The sequence below is a fragment of the Phalaenopsis equestris genome, unplaced genomic scaffold (genome assembly GCF_001263595.1).
Source record: "Phalaenopsis equestris unplaced genomic scaffold, ASM126359v1 Scaffold000036, whole genome shotgun sequence".
Classification (NCBI taxonomy): Eukaryota; Viridiplantae; Streptophyta; class Magnoliopsida; order Asparagales; family Orchidaceae; genus Phalaenopsis; species Phalaenopsis equestris.
In genome coordinates this window covers 5,960,461-5,980,616 of record NW_018164478.1, presented here as the reverse complement: position 1 = coordinate 5,980,616, position 20,156 = coordinate 5,960,461, and the positions used below count along the sequence as shown (strand labels likewise).

Below are 20,156 nucleotides of genomic sequence, written 5' to 3'. Positions count from 1 at the left end.
ACTGAACTGGAACATAGAACTCATCTTACTTCCTGGAGCCTTCCAAAAATAGCTTAAAAATTACTCCTCTTTCTGAAGTGATGACATGCTGAATCTCTCTTAGCAGTGACAAACTAAAGTTAGATTGTATGTTAGAAAATCCTAAAACTCTGTAGTAAAGGTTGCACTGTCTCAAAGATCTACTCTTTCTAAGATTGTTTTCTAGCATCACCAAGGCTAGCTCCACTAGTGCCTCACTCATAGCATGTAAAATTACGTCACAAGGCATTAAAATTCTTGTCATTGTCTGATTATCAATCAATGCATATTAATCACTGCATATTACTGTGGATTCCTTCAATGACATAAGTAAAATGTGCTTCCAATCCCTAATAAATGAGTAATTGTTTTTAAGGCTATCATATAATGTACAATTGTTATACTGCCATGATGGGCCCAAAAGAATGCGACACACATCCATAGGCACAACATCACACCAAACTTGATCCTACAACTTATCTATAATTGAAAATTCTATCAAACATCTCTTATCAACACTAATCTTGTTGCCATTCTTCAACCAAATCTGTGAATACAAAAGAAAATGTTTCTAGGTAGTGAGGCTCAAATTATCCATCACATGTGCAGATATCACATTTTCACAACTCTCTATATCGACAATAAGACCACACATTTTTTCTTCACGGTGAAACAGGTACGCGTGTAGGCTCACTTGGAAAGACCCACCAGATTTCTAGTATCTCTCCCTTATCAGTTGGAAATTGATACTCCTCATTTGCGTCTTCACTTTCTCTAGTGTTTCTTGCGTGACTGTCTACATTTTGCATTGCTCACAGCTCAGTGAAAGAGATCACCCTCATATTTGTGCAATCAAATGTAATGTGCCCAAAATTGTGATAATGGACTTTCTGGTTGGGATTGTTTTGGAAGTGCTGGTGGTCTCCACCTTTCTCCATTTTAGATTGATTTCTCCTCGGGAAGGGTCAATTTGGGTGCTTCAATGGGTATGTTCTTGTTGGTTGATCCTAGGATTGAGTTTTGTCTATAAGGTGTGACGATCACCTGATGATGTTGCTATTTTTTTCACCCTCAAGGATAAGGTTTGGACATCATGTAATGTCCAATAGGGATTGTATCACAATGTTGACGGATATTTTCAATCCCCTTCTATGTTCGACTATGGTGTTCTCCTCGGGTTCTAATTATTCAAATTTCAACATAAATTGCTCAAACTCAGATGCATACGTATTTTGAGATCTTTTTACTATAAGTGATGGAGTCTCAAGCATAAGTCCTATTTGTAATGTGCTAATAAAGACCTGCATTGCATCTCCCTTTTCATCTTGGATTAGATTATGATTTTACTTTTTATCTCGTTGGCAAAGGTGCTTCAAACTTTCCCACCATAAGAACACACTCTTGTTTAATTTAATAGTGGCTAATTTCACCCTTCTGTTAAGTGAAATGTCATTGTACTCAAAAGACTTGTTTTGCATATTAGAGTCACTTAATAAACTCTTTTAGATCCATGCAACCATCAAATCTGGTAAATCTACTTTTACTAAAAAATCCAGGCTTCTCTGATATTCCATGCCAAAATGTTGGGGTATTGGTCTTCATCGTTGAAAACTTTATGGTGGAAGAGATTTACTTCCTCCTCTTAATCTGGCAAGTTGTCGTCGTATTTATGGGTAGCTTGTCTGGGTTGTCTTCTCTCAAAGATAGAAAGCCTTTATTCTAGTCGGAGAATTTATCGCTACATATCCTCTAGAAGACGCAAAACTAGGGCAACTGGTCGGGTGTGGGAAGGTTAGGGAATGGGTTAGGAGAGTTGTAGGGAGAGTCGAAACAAAAGTGGAAATGATGAAATCTGCTATTGGACAAAAAATTCAGAATAGTTCGATGGCTATCCAGCTAAAAACAATAGATCGACGGTAAAACGGCCAGGTACAAAAGACAGGGTGGTCTCCCATATGTTCATAAGCAAGACACAAACACACCACTTACAAATGAAAAAAAAATAAAATACTCTACAAAGTATAAATTAGATAATAAAGTCTCCAAAACACAAAAATAATACCTATAAATCCACCAAACAGGAAAATAACTTATATAACTAGCCTATTCTCAAAATAACCCCAATTCTAATTCAAAAATAAATAAAAATAGAGCTCTTAATGTCTGTTTTAGTGAAATAACAGGAAAGCTTCGCTCGTCTCGCATGTGGGATCACAAAAATCTTTGGGACCTCTCTACCTAGATGGGATTTGGTCACAGTTCGCTATCCCGCGTTAGTAGGAATGACAAGCAAAATCGCAGGGAAGCTCCCACATCATTTAGTTTTCAAATGACACATAAATCACAAGATTCTAACAAGAAATATGAGAGGTCTACCCCAATTAATTAGAAGATATCCAAAATCATGCATTTGACTTTGTATCTCTTGCTTGACTTGCAACTTCTAGCGTTGGCTAAAATGGAAAATACAAAAGTTATAGATGATGGTGTTAGCTTTTTAGCATTACAAAAAATCATAATTTTAATGAGAAATGGGTTAATTATCTCCAAAATAGTTAGATATTTCTCTTCTCGTAAAATTTAAGTAATTGCATATGTTATTTCTTCCTCATCTAGCGAAAAAATTTTTTACTTGTGTGATTGATTGAGTACTATGGGGATTATTTTATAGTTAATTTTGATTTCACATTGTATTAGCATGGGTCCACTTTGTGAAATGGATGACAGTTGTGTATTCTTGTAATATGAGCGAGACACGTTGAATAGGCCTTATGTTACTTAGGCTTGTCTTGTGCCATCATCATCACATTTGATCAAGATTGATGGTGGAGCAAATATTAAGGCCAAAGAATAAGGTATTGAAGGGACCAAGCCAATACATTTATAAAAACACCATTCTTTCATAAATTAAAATATGCATTTAGAACTTTTAAAATGAATTTTTTAAGTTTTCTTTGAGGCTTAAAAAATGAAAGATTATTGAGTTTTTAGGTGCACATCAAAAACATGACCATACTAATTAAGAAATTCAACGAATCTCGCTAAGAAGATGCCAAAGGACTACGTCAAAAAAATCGAAAGACGGAGGTGCAAGTACGTTTCCTTTGGTCGGAATATTGGGCCAACCGAAAGAAAGTACAACCAAATGAAAGAGCTTTATGCACCTAATCAGAAAAACAATGATTTGTAATCAACTCACTCAGTCGATACTAGGATCTTTCACAAAGAGGACCAATGGCGCTCCTTAGAACATCTTTCCAACCCTCTATGAAGATCTCTTATCCGAAGGAGAGTTGCACATCAGATTACGATGACACATCCTCTGCCTGATGGTCTAAGTTAATTCTAATGATAAGGTTTCTACAGAGGGTTCTCTCGAGAAGGCTGACCGATAACCTTCTAGTCGACCGAAGAACCTCCAGCCGACCAAATGATTATTAAACGATCGAATGGTAAATATCAGTGGACTATTAACGCTCACTTCAAATAGTTATGAATACGAAAAAGTGTAAACAACAATTACAAATATTAAAGAATCTAGAGCTAGTTACAAATATGTAAAAATATATTGGTGCATTAATTACTTGTAACATTCCTATTAAAACATAGATAAATATGAAACTTACTAGACACCCCCTATGATCTATAAATAGAGGAACATTTCTTCAAGAAGGGATTACATAATCCCTTCCCCAAAAACTTGTGTTATTATGCACTATACTTTTATTTCACTATTGAATCCTCTCAACAGTCCAATGCTCAATTCCTTGGGTGTGATCCATAGAACATTTTTAAATTCAACGTTAGGAAAAGTTTTTGTAAAAGGTGTGTAGAAAAACTATCTTGGCCTTACAGAAAAACTCAATTATTTGCTAAATGTATTTCAATTTTTTAGATATTTACTTGATTTTGAAAAAGATCATATCATTTAACATGTGTTGAAAACAAGGTTAAGGAAGGGATTAAAAGGTCACATCATTAAACATATCATTTTCAGCACCGTAGTTCCTGATGAAGAACAACATACTACAGGTACAGATCAAAATGTGCTTATACCACTCACTATTATTGAAGAATACCCATTTACATGTCAAGACACACGAGAGCGTTCTTCGATCTGATTAAAGATCAGTTGGTACAATAAGTAGCTGTTTTTAATGTTCAACGCCCTACACATGTCCGACACACTTTAAAACAATCCACTGATCAGGTGAGTCATTCTTTGAATAAGGAATGATAGGTCTATTCCAAGAGGAAGAGGAAGAATGGAGACCGACTCGAGCTCTGAAATTTATTGGATGACACATTGGTTACCACTGGCAATGACGCTTATCTTACCAATTTATTAGCTGACTCATTCTCTAGAACTAAAGACAGAGGCAAGAAAAAATTGGGTCGCTCTCTAGCTACCTGATACTCCTTATTTTGACACTTTTTGGTTTTTTCTTTTTGTCTCTCATGTATTTTTTTGTATTTTCCCTTTTTGGAACTATTTGAATGTGTTGGTTATCGTGTGGAGAGGGTGTCATGTTTGGGCCCTCCCACACAATCTATCTGTATCCTACTTTTCATTTAATATATTAGTCATTGAGCTTTCTCAAAAAAAGGAAGAGATTAAAAGGGAAACTAAGGTGGTTTGGTTAAGCAAGATTAAAGTTTAAATCTAGCAATAGCAGTTTCTTTAAGTATATTGAGCCCATCTTGTATCATGAATTATGGTTTTCCATGTACGTTGAGGACTAATTTTAGAAAAGAAAATCAGTAACAAGATTATAAATTTATTGTTAGGTAATATCTGCATTAATAAATTAAGCAAAAAGCCTTATTTCTGTACTAGCCAGCTTGATATTAAAAGTTGATATGAGTGTGCTTATGGGCATGAATAGAATCTTATCATCTTCTTCTATACATGAATTAATAATTATAATAAAATGTGGACATAATGATATTGTTTTTTATGAATGCAAGCCATTCTGTGAAATTTGATCCCAAAATTCTTACATTATGCTCAAGGCCAAAGATTTTGATGTTATGCACAAATGTCTTGTCATAAAAAATAATCAAATGGGTTACGAATAAGCATATCCAGTTAAGAAAAAAAAATCAAAATAGAGACAAGGCAAGCATAATCATAATCTCAATGCAAGAACTGACATAAAAGTACTATAAAATATAATAGGTATTAGCACAAACCTAGAGCACCACCATCTTGTCCCAAAACAATACCTACACGAATAAGTAGCAACCTTACATCTTTATCAACTTCTAGTGCTTTTTCTTCCCACTCTCTACAGACCTAAAGAAATGGTTGCATAGAATAGAACGTTGAGGCTTAAGCATGCACTGAGCTAGCAATTAGAAGAAAAAATTTCAGTGTAGAATACATTCCATCTAATATTAAATGCAACCGATTAAGCACATAGAATACCACAGAAAAATTTTCCAAAAGCATCATTTCACTTAATAACATGAAATGCAATGAAATTCATAATTCTATATGAAGAACAAAAATTTGGTTAGTGAATTAAATTTACTGCTAAAAAGCGATAAAAAAGTGCAAAGAAAAAAAACAGAGATTTAGTGTTCAATACAGCAGTCATTTCTTGGGAAGAAACAAGGGAAATTTACATGTGTAGTAAACAATTTTTATGTATTTACATATCTCAAACCTAAACTTCATATTTACACATAACACTTTGGTGCACTTTAAACCTTTGCATGAAAAGGTGTATTTGACTTTTAAAAATGGCAATACCAGATGTTATATTATGATTTGAGTGATATGTTTGTAAGTTTGAATGTTTAGGTGTGAGATATTTAAATACATAAGAATTGTGTACTATATGTAAATGCCCCAAGAAACAATCATTTCTTGAACGGGGAAGAATCGTTGCGATGAAGTAAGTTCCATTTGCATTACCACAATACCATGCTCTTATGTAATTTCACTCTCTATTCTTTCCAGATCTAATCAATTAATGTCTAAAATGTGTCACGATCCGGCTGGAGGGCTTGAAATTTCCAATATGAGAATAGGATGGTCGGATGATGAAATTAAAATTTTCTATTTTCATTTTCTATCACTAACAGTTTACCATCCAAATATTAATTAGAAGAGCCAATACAAAAAATAATTTAATTAACAAAGAAAAGTTTATCTTTCGGGTTGTCGATCTCGTCTTTTGTAAGCAATCGCTCCTCTAGTATCTATCTTTTATTTAAAATCTTGAACCTGAAAAATATTAAAACATTATAACGAGTTATACATGATAATCCAATGGAGAATTTACATTTCTAAACTATAGTAACCCATGTAAAAGAAGGCAATATGTATATTGATCTTTCTTAATATATTCTAGAAAATTATTTAATAATTTAAATCATATATTCATCATATTTAATCATGGAAGAAATCTAAATATGCCCATGAAAAAAATCTAAATTTTTATACATACATCAACTTTTACATTACATTTCAAAATGCAACCTCTTAAAATTTATTATATGTTTTACTCTTAAATTTTACATCTGTTTCAAGAGCACTGTCTATACCTAAAACACCCCTAGTTGATACATAACCCGTCGACACAACAGGATGCAAAACATGTTCATTATTGTCTGAGGTGAAAATATGACTACTCCTAACCGATATTCTCTCTTCGGTACAATGATTCAATATCCAAATTACACGGTTGTCTAAGGTGGTGGGGTGTTTACCCACCACTGGTCGATACTCTACTATCAACACAACTATTTAGTAATCTAACTTATACAATTGTCTCAGATAGTAGGAAAACATCTATACATGTGAGGACATAAGGGGATGAACTCCTTTTAGCATGCACACACAAGACATTCATACATACACTTTTTCATTTCATTCTTTCAAGCATACATTATTTTCTTATAAGATAGTTTGTATTTATCTATCAATGAATAAATGTATCTCTACTAGAATCTAAAGGACATATAATAATCTAACATATACACAACTACTAAAATCTAAATGTCATACACTAATCTAATCACTTTATATGAAAATAATTGTGCAACTATTTAACATGCAAATTTTCTTGTCTAATAATATAAAAAATCTGTTGTAATTTAAATAACATGGGAATAGAGCATACTTTAAATAAAAAATACATTTAGAAATAATAAAGTATTACTAAAATTTAAAAATATAATTACTCACCTTAAACTTTCAAAGACAACTTTAAAAACTTAATCTTCCCTTTTACTTTATTTAACTATCACCTATATCAAATAAAAGTACATATATAAGGATCTTATTTCTATAACTGACTTAAATATAGTTAATTAAATAAAATATTTTTCATAATCATCATTTTTAAATCAAGTGTCCTTTCAAATCTAATCATTGAATCCAAATTATAAAATTTAACATTTAACTTACATACGTACATAAATACATAAATCTTTACCTCTTTTCCTTAATTTCTAATACAAAAATCATTCCTTACCTGTTTCTAACATTTATCCCAAAAAAAATAAAAATTAATATTTTTAATTAAATATATCAAATCTCAAATCAAAAATTAACCTTAAGCTTACCATACTAGAACTTATTTTATCAATCTATCCTCTCATTGCTTTTAATTTGATTTCTTGACACCTTAATATTTGTTATTAATTCATAAGGTTTAATATAAACTAATAACATAAAATTAAATAAATAGAATATCTTTTTTTTTAAAAAAAACCCTAAACTTACCTTAAATTTCTCGATTCTGTCTCCCCGCCCGGATGAAAAACCTAACGCGATAGGGGGCACTACAGCTCCCGAGCAGAGTTGCACGAATAGAAAAAGTCGCTATTACACTGGACTGAACCTGATATAATTGGGGTCCCAGTTGAGGTGTCAACAGTTCTCTTAGGTCACTCCTAGTTATTTTATTATTTTATATTTATTTTCGTAAGACTCTAGGTTTAGTTTTGCATGTGTTTTGTATTAGAACAACTGCTGACGTCTCTTCTTCCCTGCAAGAGCTGTATCTTGATTTTCAGGTGCCCTTTATTCTTCCCAAACACCCCTACATCTCTCCTGCTTCGTTGTCTTACATTCCTCCTTGCTGCCGTGCTAATAGTGGTCTCTTTGTTGTTTTCCAACAGTTTCCTCGTTGTTCAAACCTTTTCCTCGCTGCCCTGCCAAAGACATCCTTCCTTTAGTTATTTGACAGCCCACCGCACCCCACATCACCGTTCCAATCCTCCATCCTCGTTGCTAACGCCTCCAGACAGTTGCCAGCCTTGCCGCCATCCTCCCAGCAACCCACACAACCCTCCCAATAGACCCATCGCCCCCCCCACCGGCCAGCTAGCCGCCGGCTAGCTTCCGGACGCATCCTCATTGCAGCTGCCATCATTTCTGCCCTTCCACCTCGCTGCCATCAACCTGGGCAGCCCTCATGCATCATCCCCTGATTGTCTATGTTAGAATATTAGAATATATATTAATAAAGGATCTTGTATTAATTACTTTTTATTTTCTTTTCTTTATTCCTTTATTCTGTTTTTATTTGTTTCTTTATTAATATATCCTATAATGGGTATACCCCTCTTTGCATCAATAAGAATCATCTTGCGTTCTATTCTAACATAAGATTAGAGCCTAACCCTAGATCCAGCAGCCGCCGACCTCCTTTGCCAGTTCCAGCAGCTGCCACCAAGCCGCCGACCTTCTCTGCCTGGCCCTACATGTGACATTTCTACAGGAAGATTCAACAATCGCTGATCTTCTATTTCAAGGCTTCCCATGTAGCTCCCTGCCATACGCAGCAGCCGCTTCTACAGAAAGTTTCAAGAGCAGCTGTTCTATTTCTTTCCCTGGCGCTGTTTTATTGAATTCCAACTGCAGTTGTTTTATTTCTTTCCCTTCCGCTTCTACAGAAAATTCCTACAGCAGCGTTTTATTTCTTTCCCTGCCGCTGTTTTATTTCCTTCCAACAACTGCCGTATTATTTCTGCGATACCAAACAACCGCTGAAACTGTGAGGACCGCTTATCTTCCTGAAGATATCCTGCAGAAATTCCTGAAGTTTTATCCATCTACCGGGGCCCTACAGGAATTCATGGATGTCTCGGAATCACAAAAACATATCCTTTGGCTCTGTTAGAATTATGTCAGATTCAACCAAAACTGAATTACCTTCAACAGGTGTGCTTGATTACATAGGATCAATTCCAACCTTTGCTCCCTTACAAACCAGAGGACCGAAAATGTACAATTTCTTGATCACAAACCCATAAGTTGAATGGTAGTAACTTTCTCCAATGGTCCCAAGCCGTGTCTTTATTTATCAAATGACGCGAGAAGTTCGATCACCTCACAAGTATGATTCGCGAGCCTCCGAAAACTGACCCAACATATGAAGATTGAGAAGTAGAAAATTTCATGGTCATGTCCTGGCTGATCAACTCGATGGAACGATTGAAACTTCTATTGGCCGATCATATATGTTCATTCCTTTAGCAAGTGCCCTCTGGACTGTAGTCCGTGATACCTACTCAGGCGCAGGGAATTCCAGTCAAATCTATGAGGCATCTAAGAAAATCTGTGAGACAAAACAAGGATCCAGGACCGTGACCCAGTACTATAATGATCTAGTTGCATTATGGATGAAATGCAATCTATATTATGACTATACTTGGGAATCTCCGGTCAACTTATTTCTTTTCTAGAAAGTTGTAGAAAAGAAGCGCATGTTCCAATTTCTGGGAGGCCTCAACAAAGATCTTGATGAAGTCCGGGGCCATATCCTTGGTCGGGGTACCCTTTCTTCTACTCGGGTTGCTTTCACTGAGATTCATCGCGAAGAGAGTCGGAGACTTGTCATGCTCGGTACTTCCACTCCGTCTGTCGAGGCATCCGGCTTGGTCTCTAATACTGCTCAACCCTGGGCTTGTCATCCTACATGTAATTTTTGTCACACACCCAACCATACTCGTGATCAGTGTTGGAAGCTCCACGAAAAACCTACATCCAAACCCTTGGCCAAATCTTCTGCTACCACGGGCCTCGCTACGACATCTAGATCCAACACAGTACAGCCAACCTCTACCTAGAACGATCCAAAAACCTCAAATTTTCTTAAAAGTCAAATGGAGCACTTAATCAAGTTTCCTGGATCCAATCTTCCGATTCGCCGACTTCCCACATTCGTCAATGTACCAATCCTATGAACTCACTTATTTTGCTCATAGTCAATGAATCATTGTTTCAGGTGTCACGCACCACATGATTGGAAGCTCTCAAGCCTTCTCGGCATATTATTCTTGCTTAGGGAAATATACTATTAAAATTGCTGACAAGTCCCAAAGTTTCATTACTGGTAAATGACATGTTGTTTTAACAACAGGTCTAACTAACTTTGGAATCTGTGTTGCATGTACCTATGCTGAAATGTAATTTTTTATCTATCAGTAAACTGACATATGATATTGATGCGTCGCTCATTTTTCCTCTGATGTCTGTGTCTTTCAGGATTGTTGTTCGGGGAGGATAATTGGAACTCCTAAGCAAGTTAGCGGGCTCTACTTCTTCCAAGAAGAAGCATGGAGAACAATGACACTCCACTAAGTAGTTATAGTGTATCTCAATTTACTGAATGTCCTATTATGTTGTTAAACTGTCATTTGGGTCATCCTAGTTTCCACAATCTAAAACAATTGTATCCATTGACATTTAATAATATAAATCCTTCTAATTTCAAATGTGAAACCTGTCAACTAGCTAAAAAACCTCGTGCTTCTTATTCGCCCCACAATTACACACCTTCTGTTCTTTTCTCTCTTATTCATTATGACTTATAGGGACCTTCTCGAACTCCTAGCTACACTAATAAATGATGGTTCTTTATTTTGATTGATGATCACAATCAGATGACATTGGTCTATATTTTAAGAGATAAATATGAAGCTGCGATCACTTTTAAAAACTTCAACACCTTCATTTTGACCCAATTCAAAACTCCTATTCAAGTCCTTTGCACTGACAATGATTATGAATTTTTTAACTCTATATTAGGAGAATTCTAGGTAAGTAAGAGCATCCTCCATCATAGCTCATGTACTGACACTCAATTAATGGGGTAGCCGAAAGAAAAAATCGACATCTCTTCGACATTACCGGCTCCATTGTGTTTCACACTAATGTCCCAAAACGTTTTTGGAATGATGTCATTCTTACTGCCACTCATCTCATAAATACAGTTTTCTAAAAAGTTCACAAATTCCATACCCCTTTAGCCGTCTTAAGATCTTGCTTTCCTAACAATCGGTTCTTTCCCAATTTGGAAACCAAAATTTTTGTATGCACAACCTTTGTTCCAAATACGACCCCAACTCGGAGTAAACTTCATTCTAGATCCATAAAATGTGTTTTTCTTGGATACTCTGCCACTCAAAAGGGGTACTATTATTTTGACTCTACCACAAATAAGGTCTATGTGACTGCAAATCTCCTTTTCTTGAAAGTGTTTCCTACTTTCTTAACTCGGCCTCCAATGAGGGGAAGCTAGAGTTCTTGGACACTAATCCTTACCCTACTCATGTGGATATTCCCCACACGTCACCTGCCATTGAGGAACCCTCTATTCCTGTGGTTCCACCCGCTTCTCCTACCACCACGTCTTTCCCTTTGATTTCACCAGCACACCCTCTTACTTTCCATGTCTACACTCGACACACTCGTTCTGATGCACCTACTTTGGAGTTAGATGAGTAAGATTATCTGCCAACTGACACTAACCCCCTTGCTGGTCCCTGAATTCCCCCCGGACAACATCCCCAACCCCTTGCTAGACCCTGATTATTTTGTAAGAGTATCTTCCAACTGACGCTAACCCCTTGTTGAACCCTGAATTCCCCCCAGACAACATCCCCAACCCTGCTCCTACTCCAAATGAGGATGGCAGTTCCTCTAGTAAGGTACACAATCAGATTGACTCTCTATATCCCATGGCAAACTATCTCTCTCTTCGCAGATTATCACCAACCTACAGAGCATATACTATGGTCTTGACCAATTATCAACCTCCCTCTACTATTGAAGTTGTCTTAGCAGATCTAGCCTAGAAAGTTGTAGTCATGGAGGAGATGAATGTTCTTCAACAGAATCATACTTGAGACATTGTTGGTCTTCCTCAGAGTAAAAAAACAGTGGGATGCCGATGGATTTTTAGCAACAAGTTTAAATCTAATGGATCCTTTGAATGCAACAAGATGCGATTAGTCGCCAAAGGGTACTCACAGACTTACAGAGTTGACTATGAGGAAACATTTGCTCCACCTGCTAAATTAAATACCATTTTGGTCCTCTTATCCCTTGTAGTGAATCTAGATTGGACCTCATTTCAATTTGATATAAAAAATGCGTTCCTGAACGACTCTCTTACAGAGGAGCTATGCACGACTCTTCCTACAGGCTTTGACTCCACTGTTTCTCAGAGGCAACCATGCAGACTGCAAAAATCCCTCTGTGGATTGAAGCAATCACCACAAACATGGTTTGAGAAATTTACAAAGGTGGTGGTAGGCCATGGATTCACTCAAGCTCAAGCGATCTATACTCTCTTCTTCCGACATTTCTCCAGCGGTTATGTAGCTATCCTTATTGTCTATGATGACACTATTGTTCTCTTAGGTGATGATCTACCAACATTGGATTCTCTGAATGAAAAACTTGTTACTTTCTTTAAAATGAAGGAGTTAGGATCTCTCCAGTACTTTTTAGGCAAGGAAGTTGCTCGGTTATCTAAGGGTATTTGCCTGTCCCAAAGAAAATACGTGATTGATCTTTTGACAGATAACAATCTTCTCTTGTCCAAACTAGTGGCTATCTATATGGATCCCAATGAAAAATCTGTTGATATTCCAAATGCAGTTCCTGTAAACAAGACTCACTATCAACGTCTTGAGGAATATGTCACGCAGTTGGGACAGTCAGTCAATTCATGCATGATCCCTATGTGTATCACGTCCAAGCTGTTCATCGAATTCTCCACTATTTAAAAGGCACTGGGCTCAGTTTATTTTTTTCCCGCCACACCTCTCGTTCTATTGCAATTTACACAAACACAGATTGGATCAGGTCCGTCTATTAATATATTCATTTATGTGGGGAAACTTGATCACATGGAAAAATAAGAAGCAGTCTATAGTTGCTCGAAGCAGTGCAGAAGCCAAATTTCGATCCATGTCCCTGGGAATTTGTGACGTATCATGCTTCATGAACTATGTATGAAAGTATCCACTCCCCTACAATTGTGCTGTGATAACAAGATTGACATAAACATCACTCACAACCCTGTTCAGCATGATCGCACCAAGCATGTTGAGAGTGACCGTCACTTCATTAAGAAAAAACTCAAGTCCAAGAAAAATTGTCTTTTGTTTGTTCCATCTAGTTGTTAGCTGGCAGATACTCTTACAAAATATCTTCCTCGATTAGTGTTCAATGAGTTCAAATCCAAGTTGAACATGACCGACATCTTTGCATCAACTTGAGGAAGAGTATTAGAATATTAGTATATTTATTAATAAAGAATTTTGTATAAATTACTTTTATTTGCTTTTATTTTCTTTCCTTTATTTTTTTATTCTATTTTTATTTGTTTCCTTATTAATGTCCTGTATTGGGTATTTATACTCCTCTTTGCATCAATAAGAATCCTCTTGGTGTCTATTCTAACAGTCTACTTGCTGTCTAACCCCGAGGAAACCACTGCCTTGTTGTTTTCTGCTTGACAATTGCCTTTTCCACCTCCGTTCCATCTTCTAAACCCTCACCAACCACCACCATCACCACCACCACCACCTCGAGATTCACTCTCGTTGAGTGTTTGTATCGTGTCAGTTGCTAGTTTCAATTTTTGATCTCGTGATTATTGCTATTACCTATTTCAGTTGGTTGTTTGTAAGTCTATATTAGATTTTCAGTGATAATATTTACTTTTCCTATTGTTGTCAAGGTTAACTTCGGTATCACATTTCCTTTGGTTCGACTCTCTAAGCCTGTCGGTTTTCTTCTCCTCCTCCTCCCTATTTTTCTTTCGCTAACAGAGGATGATGCTGCTCAACTTGTCTCCTTCTCCCTCAAGCAACTGCATGCAAAAAACCCTACGGGTGCACTGCTTCCTATTCCTTCAAGTAGACAACCCCATACTCGAGTTGCATAGTCTGATCTCTTGCACGACTCGCTTCAGAAATAACAAGCATTCTCCCGAGTCTTCTCTAGTACTATCTTCAACACACCACAACCCCACACACAAAAGCCGTTAAGGAGCATTTCACCGTGGCTTACTCTTTCGACTTCTCCGTAGAGTGTCATTGATCCTTGTTTTTTTGACGCACACAAGAATGCCTTTTAGGTTGCAAAACGCTCACCCTCTTCTTCCTCGCTCTCTGTCTCCCTCTCATCCTCTCGTCTAGTTCTTCCCCTCTTAAGAATTAACTGTGAGATAGTTGATGATTCGATCCGTCCTAAAGTTAAAATTTCTCTTTTTTCATTTATTATTATTATTATTATTATTATTATTATTGATAATTACAATCTTTCCTCCTTATAAAATTTCATCTTCAAAATTTATGATCTTAACAAAAGCTAATTATTATGCAGATGAAACATGAACTATAAAAAAATCTTCAAGTCTAATTCCTGTTAAGTGATAACAAAAATATATATGATAAATTCAATATTTAAATGAAAGATAATTCAACCAATAAATCTCAAATATTCGAAACACATAACCTAATTAAGATAACATCACATCTGAAACAGTAGAACATAACTGAAAACACACAACTTCTAAAACAGAAATACATAACTAGAGAATTACTCGACACGAGATAACAAGCATGACATCTATATGACAATACACTCATCAAACTCAATTAGCAAGAGCATTAATAGCAACCGGTTCTTCAAGGCTCTTGAAGAGTTAAGTAATAGACTCTTAGTTGAATATTCGCCCTTGGTTATTTCTTATGAGTTATTATACCAGTTTTTGTCATCCTCTGTTGACCACTTCTAAAAGTAGATCTCTCCTGAAAATTTCTTTGAGTTGAATCCCTACAAGAATTAGCATTTAGTATGGATCTCTAAGCAGATTTAGGACAATTTCTCATCTGAAATCAAGGTAGTCTGCATAAGTAACATACATTAGAACCAAATCAGCATTCCCCACGATGTAGCTTCCCACACTTTACACAGAGCTCATTGTTTTCTGCTTGACAATTGCCTTTTCCACCTCCGTTCCATCTTCTAAACCCTCACCAACCACCACCATCACCACCACCACCACCTCGAGATTCACTCTCGTTGAGTGTTTGTATCGTGTCAGTTGCTAGTTTCAATTTTTGATCTCGTGATTATTGCTATTACCTATTTCAGTTGGTTGTTTGTAAGTCTATATTAGATTTTCAGTGATAATATTTACTTTTCCTATTGTTGTCAAGGTTAACTTCGGTATCACATTTCCTTTGGTTCGACTCTCTAAGCCTGTCGGTTTTCTTCTCCTCCTCCTCCCTATTTTTCTTTCGCTAACAGAGGATGATGCTGCTCAACTTGTCTCCTTCTCCCTCAAGCAACTGCATGCAAAAAACCCTACGGGTGCACTGCTTCCTATTCCTTCAAGTAGACAACCCCATACTCGAGTTGCATAGTCTGATCTCTTGCACGACTCACTTCAGAAATAACAAGCATTCTCCCGAGTCTTCTCTAGTACTATCTTCAACACACCACAACCCCACACACAAAAGCCGTTGAGGAGCATTTCATCGTGGCTTACTCTTTCGACTTCTCCATAGAGTGTCATTGAACCTTGTTTTTTTGACGCACACGAGAATGCCTTTTAGGTCTCAAAACCCTCACCCTCTTCCTACTCCTCGTTCTTTGTCTCCCTCTCATCCTCTCGTCTAGTTCCTCCCTCTCATTTGAATGAGGCATCCATCTCTTAAGAAGTAACTGTGAGATAGTTGATGATTCGATCCGTCCTAAAGTTAAAATTTCTCTTTTTTCATTTATTATTATTATTATTATTATTATTATTATTGATAATTACAATCTTTCCTCCTTATAAAATTTCATCTTCAAAATTTATGATCTTAACAAAAGCTAATTATTATGCAGATGAAACATGAACTATAAAAAAATCTTCAAGTCTAATTCCTGTTAAGTGATAACAAAAATATATATGATAAATTCAATATTTAAATGAAAGATAATTCAACCAATAAATCTCAAATATTCGAAACACATAACCTAATTAAGATAACATCACATCTGAAACAGTAGAACATAACTGAAAACACACAACTTCTAAAACAGAAATACATAACTAGAGAATTACTCGACACGAGATAACAAGCATGACATCTATATGACAATACACTCATCAAACTCAATTAGCAAGAGCATTAATAGCAACCGGTTCTTCAAGGCTCTTGAAGAGTTAAGTAATAGACTCTTAGTTGAATATTCGCCCTTGGTTATTTCTTATGAGTTATTATACCAGTTTTTGTCATCCTCTGTTGACCACTTCTAAAAGTAGATCTCTCCTGAAAATTTCTTTGAGTTGAATCCCTACAAGAATTAGCATTTAGTATGGATCTCTAAGCAGATTTAGGACAATTTCTCATCTGAAATCAAGGTAGTCTGCATAAGTAACATACATTAGAACCAAATCAGCATTCCCCACGATGTAGCTTCCCACACTTTACACAGAGCTCAGTAGTGCTATTGTCAAATTGGCTATTAACTTAATCAACATATGATTTTATTTTCTTCTCATTAGATCCTCCGAATAGTTTGTGCCGGATGGCCGAAAAGTTGTTGGGAGGTAAGTTGGCCAAGCACGCAAGTAAACGTATCAAGTAATATACAATTTTTTTAGTCCAAGTATCTATCCTACGAAAAAAGGGTTAAAAAGTAATTCTGACAGCTGAATTTTTAGTTTACTAACCTAAGAAACCTAGTTTGATATGATCACAAATGTAAGAATAAAATCCTACAATCCTACGCAAAATAGTAAGTAAATCAAACAACAAGAGAAACACTGGAAGCACAAGTTTTGAGTGTCTTTCAAAGGGGATAGAATTCATGCTTTTGTGACTCAGGTATAGTGTGTTTTCGTGGTTCTTCGAATAAGTATCCTATGTGATAGTTGTCTACCAGGGACAAAGTTCTTTTTAGCCTATGTCTATGTTTGGAAACCATATTAGGGTTAAGTGGGACTTAACCATGCAGTGTTTTCCAGGACTATTTTAATCTCCTATCTAGGTTACAAAACCCTAATAGAAACATGCCTATTCTACTAGGTTTTCATGTGTTGACCTACTTGTTCCTTTAGGCAATAGTTAGAGGTCCTAGATCATAAATATTTTTAACATCCTAATTGGTCAGATCAAGAGTGAACTAAGTGCATAAAGTTAACACAAAAATATTCATGCATAACAAGCACATGAAATGTTATGGGGAAAACGCATGCCGGAAAAATCATGAAAAACAACCTACTTTTACATCACAGAAGCATGAAAGAGATTTAGCTACAAGACATGAGATGAAATAACAAGAAACAATTCATTAAAACCATCGAAGAAAGCCAAATACACGAAAGGAAAAACTTACAATCACAAATTTTACTCTCCACAGCAGAAAGAATCCTCACCGTACTCCCTCAAGGAGGAAGCAGAGAAACCTCCAAGGCACTCACAAAACCCCCTTTTCAAACAAAATTCTAGCCTCTAGCAGTCACAAGATCTCTCCTATCGTTCCAAGAGGTGTATTTACAGCTAGACTCCTCTAAAGGCAAGAAATCTTCCTAAAATTGTATTTTGCGTATGGGGAGCGGGTGCGGCCATGGCCTGGGCGCATTGTGTTTTGGCAAAGCAAGGTGCTGGTGCGCTCATGTCGAGTAAGGGTGCACAAGAATCTGGTGGAAGCGGAGCGGGTGCGCTAATATTAGTACAAACCATCTCTAAAGGTTCTCAGAAACTCCTCCCATTGTACAAGGTGGCTAAATCTATAACTAAATTTCTTCTGCAATTTCCTTAGTCGTCATTTCTTTACTTCCCCATCAAAGACAAACGTAGCAAGAGCAACTCTCATCTCTGTTAGACATTTCATACCGTCTATAACTTTTTTCACCCTCATCAACTAGTTTTTAGCTTCCACTGGCTCACTTGCTCTTTAAAAAAATAGCTGTCTCATATCCTAAAAAAATTTTAAGTATTAATTCATTTGTGAAATTTTAAGTATTAATTCATCTGTGTTGCCCACTACAACTGATCTGAGGGTGATACTTCCTAATAAGTTGTGTTATAACATTCATGATATTATAAAAGACATTAGTACAAACCATTATTTTGTGGGGCATATCAACTCCAACATTATCATGCCCGACTTATTTCTCCTGATTATCCATAATTCTGAAATATAACAAATTATTCTAATTAGATGCAGTTAAAATTTTAATTTATATAATTTATAACTTAATTCAATCAACATAATGACTTTTTTTACTAGGATTAAAACATAATTTGTCCTTGATACCATTTTTATCATAACTCAACCCGCTAATGCAAGAATGGATGATCGGACAGAAAAATTAAATTTTTTTGTTATTTTTACTTTCTATCACTAATAATTTACAATCCAAATATTAATTGAAAGGGTTGCTAAAGAAAAAAATTTCAATTGTTGATCTCGTCTTCTGTAAACATTCTCTCCTCCAATATTCATCTTTGATTAAATAACTAAAAATTGAAAAATATTAAAAAATTAATAATGAGTTATTCAAAATAATAAAATGAAACAATAATATTTCTAAACTACAATAACCCACAAAAAAATAAGGTAATATATATGTTGATCTTTTCTAATATTTTCTTGAAAATTATTTAATAATTTTGATCATATATTCATGCTAGTTACTCATGGAAGAAATCTGAATATACTCATGAATGAAATCTAAATATTTCTACATGCATCAACTTTTACTTTACTATTCAACATATAATCCCTTAAGCTTCAGTATATTTCTTACACTTTAACTTTACCTTCATCTAAAAAACAACATCTATACATAACTTAACATATCTCTGACCGATACATACCCCATTGACACACTGAAGTGCAGAAATAGCCGATGTTCTCCCGTTGTCATAGTTCATTTTCAATTACATGATAGTCTGAGACGGTAAATTTCCTACTCACCCTTGGTCGATATTCTTCCGTCGGCATAAAAGTTAATGATCTAAATTACACAATATTTTGAGATGGCAGTAAATATTTGTGCGAGCAAGTATAACAGAGTCCCCTATCAATATTATAATGAGGAAAACTCCTCTTACTATGCACATATATGCATTCATATATAAATTATTTTCATTTCATTCTTTCAAGCATACATTATTTTCTTATGAGATACTTTGTATTCATCTATCAATTAAAAAATGCATCTCTACTAGAATCTAAAAGTCATATAATAATCTAATATATAAACATTTATTAAAATTTAAATTTCATGCAAAATCTAATCACTTTATAGAAAAAAAATTGTGCAATTATTTAACATACATATTTTTCTATCTAACAATATGAAGAATATATTGTAATTTAAATCACTAGCATAAACCATAAATCAAATGAGAAATATATTTAGAAATAATGAATATTACTAAAATTTAGAAATATAATTACTCACATTAATCTTTCAAAGACCACTTTATTCAAAGACCACTTTAAAAGCTTAATCCTCCAATTTACTTTCTTCAATTATCACCTATATCAATTAAAGGTAGATATATAAGGATCATAAATTTAAAATAAATGACTTGAATATAAATAAGTAAAAAAATATTTTTTCCGACTCATCTTTTTAAAATCAAATGCTCTTTCAAATCTAATCATTGATTCTAACTCATGAAACTTAACATTTACTTAATGACATTTAATTAAAATAAAATACAAAAGTAAATACATAAATTTTTACCTCATCTTGCACTGCAGGCACTTTTCCTCAATTTCCAATACAGAAATCCCTCTCTACTTTTGTTATTTATCAATAAAATAATAATTAATACTTTTAATTAAATATGTAAAATCTCAAATTAAAACT

The 20,156-nt window shown here is 35.2% G+C and overlaps 1 protein-coding gene across 5 annotated transcripts in view; it reads right to left on the bottom strand.

Moving 5' to 3' along the window:
• Nucleotides 1–5,185: 5,185 nt before the first annotated feature.
• The window catches only part of LOC110018964 (epimerase family protein SDR39U1 homolog, chloroplastic-like), a gene marked incomplete in the record, with an annotated part of 67,897 nt that continues 52,926 nt past the window's right edge, over nucleotides 5,186–20,156 (bottom strand). For 2 of the 5 annotated variants that reach the window (XM_020716456.1, XM_020716457.1), the window contains 1 exon segment: nucleotides 5,702–6,250. In XM_020716456.1, coding sequence (XP_020572115.1) covers nucleotides 6,233–6,250 — 18 coding nt within the window. 5 annotated transcript variants of the gene reach the window in all.